Source organism: Podarcis bocagei (assembly GCF_964188305.1).
Source record: "Podarcis bocagei genome assembly, chromosome: 8".
Lineage (NCBI taxonomy): Eukaryota > Metazoa > Chordata > Lepidosauria > Squamata > Lacertidae > Podarcis > Podarcis bocagei.
In genome coordinates this window covers 3,137,489-3,162,809 of record NC_138133.1, presented here as the reverse complement: position 1 = coordinate 3,162,809, position 25,321 = coordinate 3,137,489, and the positions used below count along the sequence as shown (strand labels likewise).

General features: G+C 41.8%; 1 protein-coding gene across 5 annotated transcripts in view; it reads left to right on the top strand.

The window, feature by feature from the left end:
* CFAP61 (cilia and flagella associated protein 61) overlaps window positions 1-25,321 on the top strand; it is a 130,674-nt gene that overhangs the window by 7,865 nt on the left and 97,488 nt on the right. For 4 of the 5 annotated variants that reach the window (XM_081205957.1, XM_081205954.1, XM_081205955.1 and 1 more), the window contains exons 4-10: window positions 1,486-1,562; window positions 2,694-2,761; window positions 4,477-4,603; window positions 7,999-8,131; window positions 14,080-14,230; window positions 18,674-18,729; window positions 20,952-21,044. In XM_081205957.1, the coding sequence (XP_081062083.1) occupies window positions 1,486-1,562; window positions 2,694-2,761; window positions 4,477-4,603; window positions 7,999-8,131; window positions 14,080-14,230; window positions 18,674-18,729; window positions 20,952-21,044 (705 nt within the window). The remainder of the gene's footprint in view (window positions 1-1,485; window positions 1,563-2,693; window positions 2,762-4,476; window positions 4,604-7,998; window positions 8,132-14,079; window positions 14,231-18,673; window positions 18,730-20,951; window positions 21,045-25,321) is intronic. The other variant, XM_081205956.1, reaches the window with a different exon arrangement.

Genomic DNA, 25,321 nt, shown 5'->3' with positions numbered 1-25,321 from the left:
CTGGCATTTTGGAATATGGTGTCACCAGTGTGTTGATGATACCCTGCTCGCTCTCTCCATTCCACCTGAATCAGAAGAGGCTGTACAGGTGATGGACCATTGTGTGTGGCATTGACAGTGATGGGCTAGACTAATTAAAATGAAACTGAATCCCGACACGACTTCTATACTGGTTCTCTGGTTCCAAAAGTAGGCAGGTGGCCTGTTCTGGATGGGGTTGCACTCCCCTAGAAGGAATAGGGGCATATCTTCAGGGTCCTCCTGAATTCTAAGTTCTCTCGAGAGACCCAGGTGGTTTAGTGGTGAAGACTGCCTTAAACTCAGCTCTGGCTTGTTCACCATATGTTCCTGGACCTGGGCAGTTTATATACACTGGCTCCCAGTACATTTCTGAGCACAATTCAAGCTGTTGGTGCTGACCTTTAAAGGCCTAAATGGCCTTGGCACTGTAAACCTGAAGGAGCGTCTCCACCCCAGTTGTTCAGCCCAGACACAGAGCTCAAGCTCACTATGAGAAGTGAAGTTACAAGGAAACAGGCAGAGTGCCTTCTTAGTAGTGGTGCCCACCCTGTGGAATGTCCTCCCATCAGATGTCAAGGAGATGAATATCTGCGAGCTGTTGGGCCCAATTCAAGGTGTTAGTGCTGATGTACAAGCCCTGAAAAGCTTGGGGCCCAAGTACTTAAAGGGGGGGGGACACCTATGCCAATAGCTGCCAAACCAAGTTTTTGAGATCAGTGAGGGAAGCCCTGCCTTTTGATATGACCCATGGCATAGTGGTATGAGATAGGGCCTTATCAGTTGCAGTTCCTCATTTGGAACTCTCATTGGGGAAGGTGTTTGCCTCCCATGTTGACATTTTTAGGCATCAGTTCATCCCAGCTTTGGAGAATGGAGCCCAATGGCTAAGGGAAGGGTTAAACTTTTGCCTGAAGCTTCTCTCTTGAAAATGTTTGCCACTGCTTTGAATATAAAAAATAATACAGCCCTGGAAATAGTATATTACTCATTAAAGGTCTAGCTCCACAAAACCATAGCGGTTAATCCAGTATCTCTTTAGAGTATGAGCTGTCCTCAGTGCTGAATAGCAGCAGGGGTCAGCAACCTTTTCCAGCCATGGGATACCTCTATCAGGAGTTCTGTGTTTATTCTGGCAGCCCTGTGGAAATTTAATCTGTATTTAAGCTATTTATCTGCAAACCTATATTCACTTGCTTGAGAGTAAGTTCTTTGGAATCAATGGGCCTACTTCTGTGTAGGACTCATAGGATTTCACTGTTATCCTTGCTAATGAACATAATTGATACTATTGCGCTTTAAATAGATGTTTTTAAATCACTTAATTCTGTAGCTATCTAATTATGTGACTATTTTGTTGCAGCATTTTGTACACATATTTTACAAGATCAGTGCCTAAGTTGACATTTTGCAATTTATTTAATTGAATGGAAGTTGTGCTGAATTGTTTGTCTCTTTCATTCACAGCCTTTAAATACACTATTTATGCATCTTTTTGTGGCAACAGATGGATATGCTGTTGACTGTTGCCATGAAATTATGACGTAAGTTGATTTATATAGCGAATGTGGAGGTCCTGGTTGGTGTTTTAATTAAGTAAAAATGAAAGTGCTTAAATCCCATTTTAGCTGGTAGCATGTATGTACAAATATTCACTGGATTGTAGGCAATGCTGTTTTCAGTCTCTATTTTTAAGTTTTACTGTCACAAGCAGAGTCTTGGTTAGGTAAACAGGTAACTTCTACATTATCTATTTTAGTTCTCACAAGCATAACAACCTTCCTAGTGACAGACAAAAAGATCTGTGTGAATTAGCCACTAGTTCCAAGTATTTGCACAAATTTTGAGGTATTGATTCACATGCTGTGTGCGTGTGTCATAGAGACAGACAGAATTAACGTTGAATTTTGTACTTGATCATGTGGTATTTGGTTCATTTTGTCTTCTGCTCAGCTAGCCAGTATTTGTGCAGATTGAACAGAAATTACAAGAAAAATACAGTCTGAATTCTCCAAATAGAGGACAAAATCAGACTTCTTTATGAAAAATAACGTGTGTTAGGTTAGCTTTGGAAACATTTATCAGAATGAAAATAAATAAATGTTTACTGTGCTTCATCATGTAGTACATCTTGCAGTTAATTCTTTCAATCCCATATAAAGTATATGGACTCAGTCTTTAATAGGATGAAGCAGATATCGTGACAGTAGTCCCACTTTGTTCAGTAGGCTGTGGGGCAGTTTCCTGTGGAATATTAAAAGTGTGTTTGGTAGAGCTCATTGCTCCATTTAGATAACCTTGGCCTGAAATCAGGATAAGGCTGAATTACATAATACCTCTTAAGTTTCCTATAGCTCATACCTCAGTTTAATAAAAAACCTGCAGATTTTGCCTGAATGATTAAGCTTAATTTATTTGCTTCAGCCAGAGATCAGGTTGGTTTTCTGCAAGCTCTCATCTGGCCTTAAAATAAATTGTCTCTGGAATTTCTTCATCATTTGATGTGGTACACTTTCTCCTTTTGTAAAAATGCCTTCCTGTTTTACTATATCTTATTGCCCATCTTATTTAACAGAGACATTTCAAACACAATAACCAATATTTGAGTGCAAAATAAATGTTTTTCAAAGCTAAAACAGAAACTATTGCTATATATAATTCTCTTTTTTATTCAGGACTGTTTTTAAAACTATCCCAGAGCTACATTTCATACTTCTCTTTATACCATGTGAGGAGGATTTAGGTAAGACATGTTGAGGTCCTAAAACATTTAGGGAGCTGGTGGCATGGTTTCTCTTGAATAGTTGTGCTTCAAGCAGAGGTGTGGGGTTTTTTTGCCAGATCATCTAAGGCCTAAATAATGTAGTTATTTTCCCAAACATGTTTTTCACCCCCAAGGAACAGCATCTATGGGAGGGATGGTCGGCTGTGGGGAGGGGACTACTTAATCTTTTTCCAACCACTTATTCATTTAGTGAAAATAAAAATAACCCCCCCCCCCCCGTTTTTCTGAGTGGAGGAAAAAAATATGAGGATCAATGGATCCTTTAAAAATGAAATAAAATGATACATATCAACAAGTAGCTTGCAGTTGGCCTTCAAACTGCATAAGTGTGCACAGCTATGCATTGTTTTTTTATTTTTACAATTTTACTTCCCTAAAAGTCCTGTAATATGGGCTCCTCCAATACACTCCTGGGTGTAATGTGAAAGCTCGTCAGCAAACCCATGTTCCTGTGCCTTAGATGCATAGCTGTCAACTTTTCCCTTTTCTTGCAAGGAATCCTATTCAGAATAAGGGAATTTCCCTTTTAAAAAGAGAAATGTTGACAGCTATGCTTAGATGGCTCTCAATATTGGTAAAAGAGGAAGCAAATATAGTGTCCTGCTATCCTAGTTCTTCAACTCCAGATCCTATATTTTACTTGGTACCAATATAAACAATTATGTAAAACTACTTGTCAATAATTACTGAAGCCCATTGATTTCAATGGGTCTCCTCTCAGTGCGACTCAGTTGGATACCACCCAAAATATCTCACATATTCTCAGTAATTCTTATAACAGCAGGAGGGAGACCAAGGCTGAGATATAATGGCTTGATGAAGGCTCCCTTTTGAAATGAGATATTAAGCAAGCATTTCCCAACTTGCCCTCATGCTGTAGCCCCTATACAACACCAGCTTCCAATGCAGGATCGGGCTATAAGGATATATATTGTTAGTTCTTGGCAGTGTTAACATACTGGAAACCTTAACAAGTCATTAACTACATCTTTGCAAAACCTAGTTCTAAATTACCAACCAGGTTCTAAGTCTTCAGTCCTGTGACTTCTTTCTGAGTGGACATGTATAGGATTATACTATTTTATTATATTTTTAGTATTATTGTAAAAAGCCATTCTATACATCTAGACAGAACATGCACTCTAAAAAATACTTATTGATCTGTACTGGATAATACCTGCCAAAAGTTGAGAAAAACAATGAACTAGTAAAATATTTTATAATAAGAGCATCTGGAAAAAATATACCATGATTAAATGACAACAGCAGGTCTAGCATATACTAGATATGGAAACACGTGTGTACTGATTAAGACAAGAGTCAAAATTTATAGAATTTTTCTGTCCTCTCTGACATCAACATTTAATATAAAAGTATTAGCTTGGGTTTGAGCTCCTATTTTGTTCAAAAGCTCTTGGTAGTTATTCATTTTATAATGAATTAATAAAAAAGTATCATGAGGCAAAAATGAGAAACTAACACAAATCATCCAGCCTATCTTGGTTCATAATCCTTATTTCACTTTAAATATGTGATGTCGCTCTTTATTAAAAATGTACAACTAATAGCAAGATTTGTACCAGAAACCATTGTTTACTGAAGCATGTTTACTAGTGGCTGAAGATATTTAGTGCAAATCATGAATCATTTTCAGAATATTTTATTGTCTTCAGGCATAGACTTGGCAACTGCTTTTTCACCAGTGGAGAGCATAGCAGGTTCAACGTGGGATTCCGACTGTAATCTGTATGTGTCACACAGGCACCAATATTGTCCCCAGCTGTATGTCCGCTGTGCCAGGTAACAGTTATGCATTATTATGTGATTTTTGTGATAGTTAACTTCCTACTCCCTTCTTCATTTGTAGCCTCACAAATTCTAAGTCAGTCATTTTCATATATACCTTTCATTCCTTTCCAAGTTTTAGTTGGGTCAATAATTTATATGGTTATGAGTTGGCTAATTTCCCTATGTTTAAATACGAAGTGGAATATTTTTTATATTGCAAAGAAATTCTGTATTACATAAGCAAAGAAACCAGTGATATTTCAGAGTTCTCATTCTCCAGCAATTTCTAAATGCTGGAACTTCCTGTGGCCTAGTTCTCACTGGGGCAGTCTTTTTGTGTCTGAACTCCAGCACTTTATTCTTCAGATGAGGGTGCACATGACTGAATGTTCTGCCACATTTTTTTTTTAAAAACCCTTCTATATGTATAAAACTAAGTGTGAGGGAGAATCATTCTAGTTTCTAGTGTTTTTGGCTGGTTGTTTTTGTATGGAGGAATTGAACTCCCACCTGCCATTTGACGTATACTGGCCTGGTTCATCTGATATGGTAAGCCAACCTATGGCTTATAGGGAGCACAAAATATGCAGGCTGCTGGCTCCCAAAGAGGAGCTCACAGTTGCTTTGCTTCTCACTGGTTCTTTTTGTTCCCATTCTGCACTGAACTAAGCCAAGGTTTGTCTTGTGAACCAGTCCACTGTGTGTCCACCACCTTTTTGGCAACTAGACCTCTTTAACTTCAGCAAGTGTTCTCATTCGTCCCATGCACATCATTAAAAAAATATATGAAGAGATTTATATTAAATTCATTATAGGATTTGGAGCATTTTCAAGGGTTCAATTGTCTAGTAGATTTCTGAAATAGTTTATTGAACTGTATGATATTTTCAAATACCAGCAAGCAATAAATGAGTTAGGAGTACCAAAATGGAAGAAACACAATAGTTAGTTCACCAGTAGAGGTCATCATAAGCCTTGTAACAAAGAACCTGTGCTATAGAAATCCCTTTGGAGGGAGGGGATTAATGAATGGCCAGAAGTACTTTTCATATCAGAACATTAACACAGTGTCTAAAAGCACTCTTTAGCTTTGGGTTTGGTTACCAAATTCAGTTTAATTAAATGCTAGTTGATGGCATGTCAGTTTGATGGGTGGATTTGGGGTGGGTGTATGGCTGTGGCAGGAGGGGGGTACTTTTCATTCCCTTCCATACTCCTTCCTTCCTTTCAGTTACCCCCCTTCTCCTTTTACTGTCTATTATTTCACCTTTCCTTTCTAGAGTTGCTGGATGACGACAGTGCAAAAGAATCGCTAATCAGTCCCCACAAAGTTTGTCATCAGTGACATAGAAAACTGTCTATTTACACTGACTGGAAATGGCTCTCAAGAAGTTCACAGAGGTCTCTCCCAGTTATCCATGAATATGCCAGGGTTTGAACCTTGGACCTTCTGCTTGCAAACCAGGTGTCTCTCACGTTGCTCAAAGAGACTCTGAAGGGAGGGAACTCCCATCTCTGGGCTGCAGTCAGTGCAAATAAGTATAACCTTAACTAACAAGGACCTGTTTCCAGCAATGGTGTGCTATAGCATTACACAGTAATCTGTGCCAGAATGGTATTGTGCCATTTTGATTGGAAAAGAAATCACCAACATTCCCATGCCTTCTCCTGTGTTATGTACCATATTGGCCCAAATATAAGCTGCACCTTTAAAATTGGAGGGGGGAAGAGAAAAAAAGAAAAAATACCCAAATATAAGTCGCTCCATTCCTCACTGCTCCTGGCTGCATACTGGGGGGGGGGGGGGGTTGCGCTGCGTTGCCGGTGGCCTTTCCCCTTCCTCGCTCTCTCCCTTCCCGGCCTTGGGGGAGAGGACGGGGGACTATGCACAGGACAGGTGCCGTTTTGCCATGCTCCTGGCGCTGTTTGCCCTGTGCTCCTGGCTGCATACCTTAAGGTCGTGAATATAAGCCGCAATTTAGCTTTTCACAGTCGGAATTTGGGGGAAAGGTGAGGCTTATATTCAGGCCAATACGGTATTTTTAGTATATGTGCTGCCAAAGCAAGCACCCAATACGGTATTTTTAAAGCCCCCACTTTTTATGATCAAATAACTTTTGTGGTGTTCTGTTCCAACCTATGAGCGGTTTGTTCCAAGTAACCAAGGCATTTTGCAGATGATTCCAGGAGCACTTAGATTGTATAGTTTTGTGTATACAAGGTGCTTACTTAATTTTATGCTGCTTTTAAAATAAATTTGGTTGTAAACAGAGCTTCTAGAATGTGCTACTGCATCAAAAATATATTCATCAATAGCTGTGTGTGTGTGTGTGTGTGTGTGTGTGTGTGTGTGTGTGTGTGTGTTGTAAAGCCAAGTTAGATTTACTTGTAAACAGCTTGTCCATGTAAAGAGATGTTCCTAGCTGCCAAGTCAAATGCATTTCACCAATCTGAGGCTGATCAAGTCTGTGAAGGGGAGACACCCTTTTCTTTTCCGTTTGAATTCTCTTTACTAAAATCCTGTCTGCTATTACGAAAGTTAACACATCACATGTTTAGACACTTAGATCTCCAGTTTTTCTTCATTTTCAGATCTCCAGTTATCAGAGTGACTCTGACTCTTTTACAGACCATATTTGCTATTCCCACGAATGAGCAAGTGAAGTCCAACCATTTTTATATATGATATTTTTCAATATTAAAAATGTTATTTAAGTGTTTAATCCCAGTAATAATCTGCTATGTAAGACAAAAAAGAAGATAAGAAATTGCTGCATCTAATTTCTAACATGCAACATGTTCACCTTCTTGGAACTGTGTGTGTGTGTGTGTGTGAGAGAGAGAGAGAGAGAGAGAGAGAGAGAGAGAGAGAGAATGGAAAATAACTGATATTTTTTCATTACTTTTGAGAGAGAGGCATTCTAAATGTGATCAGAGAAACTCTGTTTTATTGCAGGCATAGGCAAACTCGGCCCTCCAGCTGTTTTGAGACTACAATTCCTATCATCCCTGACCACTGGTCCTGATGGGACCACCTAGGGATGATGGGAGTTGTAGTCCCAAAACATCTGGAGGGTTGAGTTTGCCTGTGCCTGTTTTATTGTTTTGCATGCTGCAGTGCTGAAACACAAACTGAAATTTGTTGGTATGTGGTAAGCTTTGGCTCAAATGAAGTCATTCATTTGAATGATTTGAATTTGGGTGCAAGGGCCATTTCACAAGTGCACTGAAATATCAGATTAACTGGAATATATTTCAAGGTCACCTACTCTAAATGCTCATCCTGATTTTAAGAAGATCCTCTATACATTGAACACTTTCCACATGATTTTTTGCAAACTTTGTCTTCTGCAAAGTAAAATGTAGATTGTTTCCAGACATTCTTAAACAAGTCATCTCATCTGTAGAGTGGAAGACCATGATGATCTCACCCCTATCTTTGCACGCCACAATGATACCCTGAGAAAAACCTATGGAGATTACTTCCTTGCTGAACTGATAGAAGCACAAGATGAAGAGAATCGTGCTGTAGTTTGTGAGGTGAGTCATAATCTTATTACAAAATAACTGCTGGTCTACTGCTTTTTGCCTTTTTGATGGTTACTGTATGTGCCAATAGGAGGGTGGCTTGGATTAATTTCCAAATACCTGAGAACAACAGTTCATCTGGAGGTTGGGACACACTGCCATCACTTCATTTTTTGCATATGATCTGCAGTGTTTGGATGATCAGGGTTGCTTATAATACACCTCTGTTTCTGTGAAAGAAATAATCCAAGCAGTCTTTGATCTTAAATTTACACAGAAATTCACCTCTCCTGAGAAGGAAAATAAAGCAGAGGCAATGGGTAGCCCCCACCTTGCTAAATATATGTATTCTATCTTTGGCATACCTTTGATAGATGACTCCAGCCAGGATTTGTCATAAGTGTTATCTTTCATAATTTAGTGTTGAAATTTTACTTATTTAGACACATTTGCATCACATGTCAAAGAAATCACAGCATCCAGAAAAATGGATGTGTGCTCAGCAGACAATAGCAGCAGAGAAGCAGTTAGAGGCTGAAATATTTTTAGAAACCATAAGTCTTTGGTATTATTTAGGGTTGTTAACTTCTGGTTTTAAAAATCCTGCCCCTCCCATGTGAGGCTGAGGAATGGCACAAACTGGCATGTCAAGGGCAGAGCATGGGAAAAGCTGATTGGCACTAGGTAAATCATGGATAGAGCTTAGCAGAATCTGGTGTATCAAGGGTTGAGTTGGCAAAACCAGGATTCTACTGGCTTTTCACTTTTTAGTATAGAATTATTTAATTCTTGTTTGGCATCTGTTAATTTCTTTATATTGAACTGAACTGATTCCTTTATTCTATGGGATATTTGGTTCTGGGCTTTTGTTTCCGTTTTAAATCATCTGCTACAGTTACATTATAGGATAGTAGTACAGAAAATATGAGGTTTTATAAAACACAACTCCATTAAAAAAGTTACTTACTACGGAGTCTGCCTAACAACTGGAAAAAAAACATTATCTCATCTCTCACTCAACAGCACTTTATAAATATCTAGACAGTCTAGTATAGTGGTTAACGTGTTGAACTAGGGCCTAGGAAACTAGGGTTCAAATCCCCTTTTGGCCATGAAGCTCACTGGGTAACCTTGGGTCAGCCACTGCCTCTCACCCTAACCTACCTCACAGGGTTATTGTGGGGATTAAATGAGGAGCGGGAGACCCATCCCATGTACTCCTTGGAGGAAGAAAAGCTTGGATATAAATGCAACAATAAAAACACAGCACCTGGCACCCAGTTTGACTTGGGGTTTTCATTTTACGCTTTGCTAATGAATACCTGTGGGCGCAAAGTGGGAGCATTTTGATTGCAAACATTGCCTTTAGATAACGAGTTGATCACTCCCTTCCCCAGTGCTTCTGTTGCAATCTGTTTTATAGTCCTCCTTCCCTGATTGCTGTCTGTACCTCCAATTCAGGTATAATAATACTGAATTCTGTTGCAAGTTTCTTGTGTATATCTCTGATTTGTCCTAACCTTTCACCTGCAATGTTAATAGCAGACTACACTGCAGAGTTGACATGAACCATGCAGAGCCACAAACTCCTTTTCAACTTGTTACACTAGGATAATAACAAAGAACAATATTTGCATTTTCATTGGAAAATCTACACATACAAAACAAAAACATTCACAGAAACTAAGAGAACAGAACTGCCTTTGCTTCTGTCTTTTTTCCTGGTGGGAAGGGCAGTGGTACAAATAAATCATGGATTTTCTCATTGTTTCCTATGAGCTCAGGTCAGCTACAAAATTAGTGGCATCTTTGCTGATGGAGGGAGGATGGACCCCCTTTTTTGTAGAGGTTCCCCAAAAATAATCCTGACCGGCTGCTACCTGTCAGGCTGAACCTAGCCTGACAAACCTGAGGCCAGCCTTCTCCAACATGGTCCCCTCCAGATGTTTTGGACTACAACTTCCAAGCTGGCTGGGGCTGATGGGACTTGTGGTCCAAATATCTAGAAGGCACCAGGTTGGGTAAGTCTGGTTGAGGCTGTCTGTTTGGAGAAGCATTTGTAAGTCAGGGATAGGAAACCATCAGCCCCAGCCTGCATGGCCAGTGGTCAGGGATTCTGGGAGTGGTTGGCCAGCAACAGGTTCTCTGTCCCTGTTCTAAGCCCTACTGATAAGTGCCCTTCCTCTATTCCATTTCTAGAAAAAATAAAAAGTTTTCCCAAACTCCAAAGGACACAGGCTTTAACAAATCCTTGTAAAACAGAGCACAAGGGCTAGCTTATAACTGTGCAGTCTAGCACACGAGGAAGATTTCAGTGAGTAATACTGGAGAAATGCCTTTTTAAAACCAGTGAGGTTAACTGTCATTGTTTGTTTGGTGGGGAAGAGGAGGAAGAAGATAAGGCAGCAGATCACATTCATAGACTTTTAAATTTAAGCAAAACCACAGTCTGAGAACACTTAGTCTCTTACAGAGCATCTCTGGTCAGTTGTTTAATGTGCTTCCAAAGGAGACTAAAGCACTAGGGTGATGCTTCACATTTTTGTGGTAATCTGAGGCCAGTAGAAACCCATCCTTCCTTTGGCAGAGTATAAAGAAAGTTGAATGGCTTCCATGTAAGAATCCAGATTCCCAGATACTTTAGATGCCACTGTTGGTCTAAATCAGAATATAGGGATTTGTCATGGCATCAGAAGTAACTGGGAAGTTCTGTCTCTAAGCAACAGAATAATAAGTACTGTAATAGAATAATTATTCTAGGTTTGTTATAAGCCCTTGGATTTCATTGGTTTGCTAGTGCTCTCTGCCATGTTCTGACTTCAGTCCAATGAAACATTGGTTTCTTTACCTTAGTATTGCTAAGGTTAGGCAGAAGTGACTGGTTATGATTGAAAAGCAGTTGCCAGCCAGTTTCTTGTTTTAGTTTCACAGTAGTAACTATAAACTCTGCTCTGGAGTTCATTAGAGGAAAAGTGTTTATTCTTTTACGTCATCTTAAGGATCTAGTACTTCCAGGGGGAAAGGGCTGGCTGTGGGACTTCCCTCTTGGTGAATCATCTTCAGGGCTTTGCCTGCCGCTCTTGAATCAATGCAGCAATTAATTATCAGTAAGTAAAGAATTAAGGAATTGGCAGAGTATAGCTGTGAAACTTTAGCTTAAAAAATGCTAGCAAAAATAAAATACTAGCCAGTGGTATGTCAATTTTAGTCATAAATTATGTATCTATCTATTTGTCTGTTTTTAAGGGAGATGCATCACCATGTGTTCAAGTGTTAAGAGTTCATGGGCCTATTTAATTTTGAGTGCAACGAAGGTTCGTCAGTCTCAAGAGGTTGAAAAACAGTGGTGCAGAGTATTTTTAATAAACTCCTTAGTTTAAATGACACCAGTGTAGCTTGCTTACAGCTTGATTTCAATTAATTATTTAGCAGAGTAAAACACTTGTTCAAAGCTTATCTTATAAATAATGCACCCTTGTCTGGCCATTATCAGTACAAACCCAAGAAAATCCTTCAGAGGTTCATCAGTGCTGCTGTAGCTTGGGAAAGCACTGCCATGTGGGCCAAGATAGAAGTCAGTTTGCCCTCCAAAGAATGAAGCTGGCGGGTTCTTTCTGCACATATGGCAGATAGATTGTTTAATCAGCTTCAGCTGAGCCTTGGGCCTAAAATTACATTGGAGCCAAGCAACTGCAGGGCTCCAGCTTTGTTCAGCTAAGCAAACAAATGATCAAGGGGGAAGGGGAACTATATGTGTTTTTATTTTTATTGAAGTGTTGATGCCAGCTGTGTCAATTCAGTTCTTTAGAAAAATATTGGTTTAGGACCTAGACGAAAAGTTGAACCACTTGGAAAGCTATTTTTGTCTAATATTGTTGGTCAAACAATTGCATGATGCTAAAAGACAGGGCCATTTTCCTTGGTGCAGAGCAACCTGAAGCCTGGAGAGCCAGAGGGGTCGGTGTGCACCAACCCCTCTCGCTCTCCAGGCTTCAGCGAAAGCCTGCATTCGCCCCATAGGACGCACACACATTTCCCTTTCATTTTCGGAGGGGGGAAAGTGCGTCCTATAGGGCGAAAAATACGGTACTTAACCCGAGGTACCACTGTATTTCACATTGCATATTAACAAATACCGTATTTTTCGCTGTATAACACGCACCTGACCATAACACACACATTGTTTTTAGAGGAGGAAAACAGGGGGGGGGGAATTCTGAATGAAACAGTGGATGTATCATTTTTGTGCCTCATGCTGTGGCCACAGACATGTGATCTGATGGTGAGTTTGGGGTAGCCCAGTGCAAAAATCCTGAGAATCCATGTGGATCTGTGCTTTGTAACCATGTTTTTGCACCATTGTGGCCCCAGGCAACAGTGGGTGCGTGATTTTTTTGGTGCAGGCTGTAGCCATGGACATGCTATGTGATCTGATGGTGAATTTGGGCTGACCCAATGCCAATGTCCAGAGGAGGGCAACCAAAATGGTCAAAGGCCTGGAAACGATGCCTTATGAGGAACGGCTAAGGGAGCTGGGCATGTTTAGCCTGGAGAAGAGGAGGTTAAGGGGTGATATGATAGCCATGTTCAAATATATACAAGGATGTCACATAGAGGAGGGAGAAAGGTTGTTTTCTGCTGCTCCAGAGAAGCGGACACGGAGCAATGGATCCAAACTACAAGAAAGAAGATTCCACCTAAAGATTAGGAAGAACTTCCTGACAGTAAGAGCTGTTCGACAGTGGAATTTGCTGCCAAGGAGTGTGGTGGAGTCTCCTACTTTGGAGGTCTTTAAGCAGAGGCTTGACAACCATATGTCAGGAGTGCTCTGATGGTGTTTCCTGCTTGGCAGGGGGTTGGACTCGATGGCCCTTGTGGTCTCTTCCAACTCTATGATTCTATGATTCAAAGATCCTGAGAATCCATGTGGATCCATGCTTTGTAACCACGTTTTAAGTGAGGAGGGAAGGAAAAACACAGAAGAGACAAGGAGCACGAGAGGAGTGTGGCTAAGAATGCAGGAGAGGAGTGTGGCTAAGAATGCAGGAGAGGGATTTAACGGGAGGGAGGAAAGGAAGGCAAAAGTCCCCCCCACACACCCAAGCCAGCCCTCTCTCTCTCTCTCTCTCTCTCTCTCTCTCTCTCCCACCTGCATGTTTTCCGGCTGCCTGCGAGCCCCTAAAATGCTTCCCTGGACGCAGCAGCACCGGAGCACGGAGAGGAATTAGAAGGAAGGACTCAATCCTTTCCTTTCCCCTCTGCTTGCCTGGAGGGGAGGGGATTGGCTTGCTCTTTGTTCCGTTTGAGCAAACAGGAACCGAAACAGAAGTGGGTGGGCAGTAAGACCCTGAGGCAGAATGCAGGAAAGCAACAGCTTCCTCTCTCACGGAGCTCCCTCCTCCGTGACGCTCGCGATTGGATTTTTGTCGGATTTTTGCCCCTACGCTCGGGCCAGCTGGCCCCAGGAACCACACATTCGCTCAATAACATGCACAGACATTTCCCCTTACTTTTTAGGAGAAAAAAATCTACGTGTTATAGAGAGAAAAGTACGGTACACTTCTCTAATCAAATTCTACATTATAATACATTGCTCGGTTTGCTCTTAAAATTTCTCCAGAATAAATATATATTTCTTGTAAATATTTCTATTTAAGATATTCTCTGCCAGACATTCTTTAGCTGTGTTATATGAGAAAGCATTCTTTAGGGCACATTGAATTGGATTGGCCAATGGCTTCCCTCAGTCCTTTTTTTCTAAAAAAAATGTTTAGGGGTACTCTCATTTTCCTACTCATATTGAAATACTGCCCCCAATGAGGCCAAGCTTGGATCCACAAAATGTTTAGGGGGGTACACGTACCCCTGCATCCCCCCAGAAAAGAGCACTGGTGTCCCTTCTTAGCTTTTGAAATATGTTTTTTAAAAAGATTGACATCTGTTCAATTATCATGTTTCAGGATGATGGCATAGCAGTGGGCTTCATGAGTGTATGCTCTGAAGTGAGTATACAGTTGCTTCATGACTGTTTTGACTTGGGTCCCTTCCACGGACTATGTAAACCACACCCAGATGACATTCTGAAGCCACCACGGAAGCCAAGTGACACAGGTAAAAATGCAACGCTTTGTACAGTTTAATTAACTGCATTGGTTTGAATATTGTTAAACGCTCAGGTGAGAGACAAGGGAAGTAGGTGGTATTTATATAAGGAACTCATTTTTATAGTAGATTTTTTCCTCTTTTTTTGTTCAGAGGAGAAAGGAAATAGGTGAAATTGCCCAGTCAGAAGGTTTGAGAAAATGGTTTCTATGCCTAGCCCCAGGTGAGAGTCTGTTATTACAGAGAGAATCCTAACCCCCCCCCCCCCGCTGCCTCCAGTGAGAAACAAGGGGAAGTACTTGGTATGAATGTTTTCCATGGGCATTAGGCAGTCACATGGGTTAATATCTGCACCAAAGTCCAAGGCAAGAAATACTCAAACTCAGTGAGTAAGCAGCTACTTCCTGTGCTCCTTCAGTCCATTAGGTGCACCTTTCTCTAGCTAATTCCAGCTTGCTCTAACTGTAGACCTTAGTTTTTCTATGTATGTTCCAGTTGTCCTGTGGAGAAATCTTCACCTGAACTAGGGTTGCCATACACCTGGAATTTCCCAGACATTTCCCAAAAAGAGCTCAATAAGTTTTTGTCCTGAATTTACTTCTAGAAATATGGCGACCCTACTTGAACGCAATCCATTTTTCATGGTTAAAGCTGTGCAGGTTGGAGCACAATCACGGTGTCATGCAATAAGTCAAATACTCCCATTGTAAACTTTCTATTTTCTCAAGTTATTCTAGCATATTGAAGTGTGAACATTGTTAACTTATAACTGAAAGATAATGACATGCATGAGCCTGGGAAAAATGCATTGCCATCAGGGGCTTTAACTGAGCTCTTGCAAGTAAATGTACAGCTTCCAATACCTGCTTTTGTGGTTACGCTATTGTGTGTAGCTTTGAAATGTGGTTGTCAGGGAACTGCCATCGGAGGGACAGGTGGTGGAAGGGCTCACGGAGGTTGGGAGAGACCCAGCAGCGGAAGCAGGAACCAGCAGGGGGAGAGGTGGGTCTCTGAGGGAAAGCGAGCAAGAGGGAGGGCTCAGGGACACGTCCAGCAAGAACAGTGGGGAGGTTTCTGGACCTCCCATAGGGAGACCCACTCCTCGCCGGAAACTGTCACGCCGTGAGTCCAGAAGACGTGTTTCCGTTAAGGAGCTTTTATGTTGGAAGCGATTCCGAAAGCAGCCACTGTCGGAATCTGCTAGTGACTAGAGGAGCCATGTCTGAGGGGCTCCGTCACAGACAGAGGTTTGTGGACTTGAACAAACTCTGAGGGACTACGATTTTATGCACAAGCAGCTCATCATCCCATCACAGTGGTTAAATTAACCCATGCAAAATTTTACACCAGCAGGGGATGCTACCATTATGTTTTGCACTTGGTTTGACAAATGCTTTTTCATAAGTTTGCTGTTACAAATAATTATGTTTTCATGCAGCTTTAATAAAAAAGGGTTTTGAGCTGATTAGCTTGAAAATGATTATATATTTTTTCTCTCTGAAAATGTAATAAAAACACATTTTTGAGCCATCATGATGTAAGTGGTATTTTTCACAATAATTATAGTAATTTGGTTGTTGCTGTATCTGGAATTAGAAATTAGTAGTTACGGCATTTCTAACAGAGAATGAATTATTCTGTTGTAGCTTTTACATTGAATTGACTTTTTCAGCCAACCTGCTGATTTTCACCTCCAGTATTAATTCATCTCTTCCTATTATATTGTTTAAGGACTTTTTAAAAAATATAGTTAAAATGAAGGTTATGGTCCTCCAATATTTATTCTTGGCATATCTAAATCACAGTAATAATGCAGTAATTAAATTGATGCTGGTGAATTATAAGCATGTTTAAAGGAAGTTCTGAAGCTCTAATTAATTTGCATATAAAATGTAACCCTATTAGATTAAAAAATATTATTTGGCAGTTAAGTATGCTAATTACTTGTTCACCCAAAATAGTTAGAATATGTTTTGGTCAGAGCATCCTTAATTATGCCATGTAGGGTAAGCTTGTTTTTTACTGTTAGTGTTTTTCATTATCTGTTCATGTTTCCTAAGGCTGCAGTTGAAACCACATTTACTTGAGAATAAGCCTCGTTGAATTCAATAGGACTTGATTTTGAATTCTTGAAGCCTAAGTGTGTAGGATATGAGGTTTATGAAAATACCTTTTAATTCTCTACATTGGGAAGGATTTACTCTGGCTCTCATATGTTGTGAATTTGCTGTCATATTGCTTTGCTTACTACCGTATTTTTCGCACTATAGGACGCACTTTTTCCCCTCCAAAAATGAAGGGGAAATGTGTGTGCGTCCTATGGGGCGAATACAGGCTTCAGGAAGCTCTGCGCAACCCTCGGGAGCCCGGCGCTGGAAGCAGAGTGCCTGGCGCTTCGGGAAGACATCCGCAGCCTACGGAGCCCTGCGGGAGTTCCCGCAGGGCTCCCTAGGCCGCAGATAGAAGCCTGCTTCCCGGGGCACGGGGCGCGCTGAAAGCAGAGTGGCCCGCACTTCGGGAAGACATCGGGCAGTCCCACAAGCTCGGGGGACAGCGGGGAGACGCAGCGCTGCCATCCCGCTGTTCCTCGATCAGGTTTGGAGGCTGGCGCTGGGGAGAAGTGCGGCTCTCCCCAGCGCCAGCCCCACAAGCTGGGGGACAGCGGGGAGGCGCAGTGCCGCCATCCCGCTGTTCCTTGACCTGGTTTGGAGGCTGGTGCTGGGGAGAAGCGCGCTGGAGAGGCTGGTGCTGGGGAGAAGCGCACCTCTCCCCAGCGCCAGCCCCACAAGCTGGGGGACAGCGGGGAGGCGCAGCACTGCCATCCCGCTGTTCCCCAACCTGGTTTTGGGGGGGAAATAAAGGGAATTCCCCCCCAAAAAAACTAGGTGCGTCCAATGGGCCGCTGCATCCTATGGGACGAAAAATACAGTAATTTCTCTGTGTCACTTAAATGATCTGTATTAGGTATTTTGTTTTAAGATTTTCACAGCTTTGAGGCATTGGCGGTTTAAAAGCAATATATAAATAAATGTGAATAATGTATCATAACAGTATCTTAGTTGTGCAGGCAATTAACAGACTCTCAAGTCCTATTAGTCTTTCTGGAATGTACATGTATTAATCCCCAGGTGTCCGTTTGGGAAACCAATGAAGAAATTTATTGCAATATCAGTCAAGGCAGTCAAGGAGATGCAAAATAGTAAATACCTCGGGTTACATATACTTCAGGTTACAGACACTTCAGGTTACAGACTCCGCTAACCCAGAAATAGTGCTTCAGGTTAGGAAGTTTGCTTCAGGATGAGAACAGAAATCGCCTGGTGGCAGCGCGGCAGCAGCAGGAGGCCCCATTAGCTAAAGTGGTGCTTCAGGTTAAGAACAGTTTCAGGTTAAGAACGGACCTCCGGAATGAATTAAGTTCTTAACCTGAGGTACTATTGTACTCTTGAATGACCAAATCTTCACTATTTCACTATATCCTTCACATTATGCCAAACTAAATGTGAAAGTACACTCAAATGCATGAAAAGGAGTGAGTTAGGCCCCATCCCCTTTTTAAAAAGAAATTCAAATTTGGGAAAGCGGAAAAGAGCCAAACATGTAACAGGAAAAGAAGAACCTCAGCCGTAAGTAGTTTTAAGGATGGATATAATAGAAGAATTGATTATACCATTTTGAATATACCAAGGGCAGCAGAGAAATAAAGAAAGCAAGATGGAACAAGGAGAATAGCAAATAGATTTGTATTTTGTTCAGTGCTTAAAGCAACAGGAACTTTTTAATGCAAAAGTGTTGCGTCACAAAAGTCTTTAGAAAATTGGTAACATTGCTCTCAAAGCAGCAGTTTCAGCATCTAATGAGGGATACTAAAACTTTTAAGGTACAGTTGTGCCTTGCAAGACGAAATTAATCCATTCCGCGAGTCTCTTCGTCTTGCAGTTTTTTCGTCTTGCGAAGCACGGCTATTAGCGGCTTTAAGAAAAAGGAAACAAACTCGCAAGAACTCGCAAGACGTTTCGTCTTGCGAAGCAAGCCCATAGGGAAATTCGTCTTGCGGAACGACTCAAAAAACGGAAAACTCTTTCGTCTTGCGCGTTTTTTGTCTTGCGAGGCATTCGTCTTGCGAGGTACCACTGTACTATTACCTTGCCTCAAACTGGGGAGGCAGTCCTCCTCCATATGTTGTTGGGCTTGCAACTCCCATCATCCTTAGCCATGGGCCATGCTGGCTGAGGCTGATGGGAGTTGGAGTCCAGCAGCATCTGGAGGGCCATGGGGTCCCCCTTCCTGCTGTCCAAAACTGAATAAATGTATAGCACAGAATATAAAAACTCAGAACACAAGCTTGCAAGAGAAATTACTTAGTGTGGCTTTCCATTTCATTATTGATCCCATTATTAATCTCTTAATTTTCTTCTTTTTATTCTCTTTTCACTTCTCACCTCCATCCAGCTGATGAAACCAGTGTAACAAGTCAAATAGAAGAAACACCAGATATGGATAGTGAGGTAAATATCACAAAGAATTCATTAGACTGAAAACAAAACGATTGAACAGAAGGTGACTTTAGAAATCACATGACATGGTGTAAGTGATGTCTCACAGCGTTTGGAAATGAATGATGGAAAGGCACATTTTTAAAAAGTGTATTGTTAACAATATACAAACATATAAAATTCTCAGAAACTATTATTCATTCATTCATTCATTCATTCATTCATTCAGTTTATACACCACCCTATACCTGGAGGTCTCAGGGCAGTTCACATGCAATTAACTGACAATATACACTAAGTACAATCAAAACACGGTCACTTTTGAGTCCATTTGCACTTCAGAAGAGTGAACTAGTTGCATGTTTATCTTCCTCACTGATATAGGTGGGACATAAATGTAAGTCTAGTTTGTGCCCACTTTTAGCTCTGTGATTCAGAAAGAGAAGCATATTTTCCATGATAATGTGCAGAGTAAGGCACCCAGCTGCCCGAGTCTCCCAAGATCCTTGGCCCCTTAAAAAGACTGAAGTAGACCAAAAAGCAGTGAAGAAACCTGGGGGAGACCAGGGCAGGCAGGGTGTGGCTAATATGAGGGGAAAGTCTTTCTCTGTCAGGCAAACACAGGTTTGGAGCAGACTTGAAGAGGAATGGCGTGGAGCTAGGGATGAGGTTTGTTGAAAGTTGAAAGTCCTCAACAGATGTCCAAAAGACAGCAGAAATTGTTCCTGTCTTATATATGTAATAGGACAGAGTTCTAAAGGTAGCATCACTACACTAAAGTCCAGGTTCCTACAGTATGCGGAATGCACCCACAGATAGGGTGGTACCTGCAAGATGCCCTCTCCTGCAAAGTACAGTGATCAGTTGGGTGTATAAGGGATGAGACAGTCTTTTAGGTGTCCTGGTCACAAGCCATATAGGGCTTTATGCACCAGCCCCAGTAGCTAATTTGCAGCCAGTGCAATTCTTTTAGCTCTTGTGTAATATGGTGATATTCTTCCGCAGGGAGCCACTGCATTTTACACTAGTTACAGCTTCCAGGGCAGTCTCAAGGGCAGCCCCACATAGAGAACATTGCAGCAATCCAGTCTGTAGGCCTCTCCTCAGCTAATCCCAATAACAACCTGAGGTAGTTTAAGCTGAGAGGCAGTGACTGGCCCAAGGTCACCCAGTGAGCTTCACGGCCAAGCGGGGATTTGAACCCCCGTCTCCCATATCCTGGTATTCACACATAGGATAATACTTCAAGCATCTGATGAAGTGGACTGTATTGTTATGAAAGCTTGTTTCATAATAATAATTATCATAACAATAATTATGGAATAATATTTTTAAAAAATTATTATTATTTATACCCCGGCCAGAGCCAGGCTCAGGCCGGCTAACACTAGTAATATTATAATTATACAGTTATAACAAAGCAAATTATAATAAAGCAAAACATAATAGGGGAAAACAGCAACAACAAAACAATTTAAAATACAGGTTAAAATGCAATTTAAAATGCAGCCTCATTTTAAAAGTAGCCCATGGATCAAAACTGTAAGGGGAGGGAAAACATAAGGGTCAGACTGAGTCCAAACCAAAGGCCAGGCAGAACAGCTCTGTCTTGCAGGCCCTGCAGGGCTTTAAAGGTCAAAACCAGCACCTTAAACCTGACCCTGTACTCCACCGGGAGCCAGTGCAGTTGGTAAAGCACTGGTTGAATGTGATGCCGTGGCAAGGACCCCGTAAGGAGTCTCACTGTGGCATTCTGCACCCGCTGGAGTTTCTGGGTCATAATGAATGAATGAATGAATGAATGAATGAATGAATGAATTTACTTTATTATGGTCACAGATCAGCATAAGCAAAGCATCTAAATAAATAGCATAACAGTATCTCTAAGCAGATAATTATTAAATTGATTGGGAACAAGAGCCAAACGTAGATTAAAACATATACATAGAATTCTTGATTAAGCATAGATAATGGATGAATAAAAACCGATAAGGAAAATTTAAAGGAGATCAGTTAAAAAAGACCAGCTGTATGGGGTGGGGCTTCAAAAGTTTCATAATGACTTTGTTAGTCTTTAAGGTGCCATAAGACTCTTCATTGTTTTTGCTGCAAGAGAATAACATGGCTGTCCCTCTGGAAATTATTTAAAACATTGATACTGATTATTTCACTATAGAGATGTACACATAGTGTTTAACAAAACATTTCGTATTCTTTTATTTGTATTTCTTCAGAGAGGTAGCAAAATTGGGAGCTTCCTTTCTCAAGTTTCACATGCTAGTGCAAATGCTAGTAAAAGAGAAAGCATTCTTCGTACAACGTCAGAGGTGAGGCCCATTGAAATTAATAGTTTACAGCCTTAGTTATTCATATCTAGATACTTTATTTTTAAAATGTTCTCTCTGCTGCTAGACGTCAAAATTTAAGTCATTATCACTAGTTCAGAATATGGGAGACTTCAGTACTGGTGGTAGCTCAGACTAGAATGGTACAGAATGGCTGTGATGGTGCTTGGAATCGAGAGCTAAATGGCTGAAAATTCTGCATCTTAACTTCTCCCAGTTCTGCTTACCTTAGAAGTAACAAAACCAGCTTACTTAAATCACTCCCATTTTGATCACAAATTGATACACAACAGTTGGTGATACAATACTTTAGTTTGTTCATTGTTGTGTTTCAGCAAAAGAAGGAAAATTTATATAACCCAAATTACAGCACTAGGAGAAATCAGTCAACTGTGGGCTGAGTGAAATAGGTCAGTCAGGGAAGGGAATGTTGATAGTGAGCCAGTAAGAGTTTCTGTCTCTTCTCTCAGGATCCCACCACAGGTAAGTTTGATGTCCCACTCAGGCATTGCAGTTTGGAGTGTTCTCCAAGGGTTGGGTCTTATTGCGTAGCCTCTGGCAGTGGACCTTCTCTTGGCATCAGGTTAATATCAGGCAATATGATCCCTAAGGCTTCTCTGTTCTGGCACCAGGCCTCAAGCGCTTCAGACAGGTCTCACTATTCTTTACCCTCTCTACTTTTCCCCTCTCTTTTCTGAGTCAGCTTGTCTCTCTTGCCCCCTTTTTTGCAACCAGCTGTCTTCAGGGGAGTAGGAAGGGCGGGCTGTGGGGTGGATCGCCCCAGGTGTCATCCCTGAGGGGGTGTGACAAAATCCCCCCAGGTGTGATCGCCACTGTGCCAAATCCCCCCCCCCACATGCAGTCGCCCCGCCCCCTGGGCAGATCGCCCCCACCCCCAGGTGCCCAAGTGGCTAGCTCCGCCGCTGGCTGTCTTAAGTCTTCTGTCTCCTTCATCCCTCCACAACAATTCCCAGCATTCTCTTGTGTTTGGAGCAACATATTGCTTTGCATTTAGATTTTGTATATAATACTACTACTACTAATAATAAATTTTATTTATACCCCGCCCTCCCCAACCAAGACTGGGCTCAGGGCGGCTAACAACCAATAATAAAAATAAGTTGATTAAAATACAACTTAAAAAACAATATTAAAATTCAAATTAAAACATTAAGATGCAGCCTCTTCACAGGAGGAGAAAGGAAAAAAGAAAGAGGGGGAGGGAATCAAATTGATTCTAAGCCAAAGGCCAGGCGGAACAAATCTGTCTTACAGGCCATGCGGAAAGAAATCAGATTCCGCAGGGCCCTGGTCTCATGAGGCAGAGCGTTCCATCAGGCCGGAGCCAGTGTTAGAAAAGCCCTGGGTCTGGTTGAGGCTAATCTAACTTCCTTAGGGCCCGGGATCTCTAGGGTGTTGCTATTTATGGACCTTGAAGCTCTCCGTGGGGCATACCGGGAGAGGCGGTCCCGTAGGTACGAGGGTCCTAGGCCGGGAAGGGTTTTAAAGGTCAAAATCTGACCCTGTACTCCACCGGGAGCCAGTGCAGCTGGAAAAGCACTGGGTGAATATGCTTCCATGGCAGAGACCCTGTGAGGAGCCTCGCTGCAGCATTCTGCACCCGCTGGAGTTTCTGGGACAGCTTCAAGGGCAGCCCCGCGTAGAGCGAATTACAGTAGTCAAGCCTGGAGGTGACCGTTGCATGGATCCCTTCAAAGGCTACTTCCTCTTTTTCAAGAAACTAGCCTTTTCTACACATCTTCTTTATGTAATTTTTTGTCCTCGTCTTGCTTTTCAGTTTCTCCATTTCAGAAAGGTCCCCCCCCCCCCCGTGCACCTTTTCGGTTGCTCCCATTCACAGATAAAAGGTTGGTCTCGCACATTCACAAAAGTACCAAGTGCACTATTTGGGTGAGCCTCAACTGTGCTCTCTCCGTACCAGCAGGCTTGATATGTGACTAGACTATCGTGTCTTTTTCATATCCGCTGATATTATCTTGGGTATCGTACATAATTTGAAATTTGTTTCATTGGGTTCAGCTGAATTCAGGGCCCATGTTTTATAGTATTTTGACTGAACTTGATTTGTTTCTGAAACTTGCCTTGAACATATGGGGAGATAATCAGATTAAACTCTGGAAAGTACTGGCTTGGTTTCAAATGTGGTGCCAGTTCATCGCCTCAACCGTGTTTGGCATCTTTTCTTATTTAGTGCTAGGATTTGTATTCATCGTAACTTAATTCTCCTTTCTATCGCCATTTAATTTTAAGTGATGATTTCCTGCCTATCTTTTCAATTTATGTAGCATTAATATAAGTGATCTAACCAGATGTAATGGTTTCACATTTAATATTCAAACAGATATTGTACACTTCAAAGTTACTGCATAAATCTCTCCTTTAACACCATGCCATGCTTCTGAAGTGGTTAACATGACTCTTATTTGTGACCAAAGCAGATATTTTCCCCTTTTCTAGATCCATTTTTCAACTGATTTTCTGTGAGATGATTTTGCCAAGAATGCAGATAGATTGCTATTTTGTAATGATATTACTCCCTGTAAGTTATATTTAGGGTTCAGTCTTATACTGAAGATCTGTTTGCTGATAGGCTGTAGGGTTAGACAGAAGCCCTGGCCAACCAGCAGGATGCCTGATACACTGTTATCATGACAGGTACATTGGTGGAACACCTATGATTGACAAGTGGAACCATCCTATCATGTGGCATGTGAGGAGGAGGCAGCGGTGTAGCTAGCTGCTCGGGTGCCCGGTGCGGCACACACGTCCTGCAGCCGGGGGCGAGGCAAGATGCCCATGGGGGTGGGGTGCGCTGTGTGGAGCCTCTCCACCGCCTCCCCCTCAGCTGTGGGGCGGCGGAGGGAGAGGTGGTGGGCAGACACAAGCCCCACGCTGCCTTTTCAGGAGAGACGCATGGCTCGGGCACACTGCAGGCCCGGTGGTAATTCCCAGCCCCCGCGGTGTGGTGCCCAGTGCCAGCCGCGTTTCTTTATGTTTGTTGGCTGAACTAAAAAGTTTCGTGAGCCCATTTTTTAATACAATATGGTTTTTTAAAAATCTCATAGTTTTGTCATTTTGTCGCACACACCCCAGTGATGACACATGGGACGGCCCGCTCCATCCCCTTCCTCCTGTCAGGATTCGTCCTACTTGCATGTAGGACCTCAATAGAGACGCATGCCGACTGGCATGTTCTCTCCCTCCTGATCGGTCGTTTGGGAGCTTCAAAAGCTTTCTCCAGCCCGAACATCACAGTGGCTGATACTAAGAGGCATCAGCATGCTTAAGGATCCGCAGAGTGTTAGCAGATTGAGTAACAGACTCAGCAACGCAGCATTTTGGCTAAACTACTTTATTTACATATAATACACCCGGAGCATTCTGACTCCGCTCCTTCCTCTTTCTCACCAGACAGCAAAGAGAAAGAACAAAGGACAATACAGTAGTCCCACATCACGGAACACAGTATTCCAAACATCCTGTCTCCATCACTTCCCACACTGTGGAATGAAAACATACACTGTCATGTGATAGAAAACAATTCCATGACTGCAAGCACGGAGCAAGAATCCTAACACCTCCACCTCCTCTGAAATTACCTCTTTCAAACTGCCTTTCTCTTCACAGTGAGAAAAAACACAGGAATTTTTTCCTCTTGGGAAGGGAGGGGAAGCACATTGAATGGATGATTTTGAAAAGTAAAACAGATGTCATAGAGAGGACTAACTTACTCCACACTCACCATTTCTCATCCTCATCCTAGCCTCAAGTAGCAATCAGAGAAAAGTTACACTCAAACTCTGAATAATGGGTTGTTCACATCTAATTTTCTGCATTTATCATGGCAGTAAGTGTTTAAACAAAACCAGTACAGTGGTACCTCAGGTTACAGACGCTTCAGGTTACAGACTCTGCTAACCCAGAAATAGTGCTTCAGGTTAAGAACTTTGCTTCAGGATGAGAACAGAAATCGTGCTCCAGTGGCGCAGCAGCAGTGGGAGGCCCCATTAGCTAAAGTGGTGCTTCAGGTTAAGAACAGTTTCAGGTTAAGAACGGACCTCCGGAACGAATTACCGTAAGTGCTTAACCCGAGGTACCACTGTATTGTACTAGTGTATAAAACTGTACTTTTAGAGTTGCTCTTGGGGGGGCTATAAGCCATTTTATTTATAATGTTAAAGCTACCATTATAAAAGTGAATTTAGAAATATCTTAATTGTTTTTTCATTGCTTCTCAC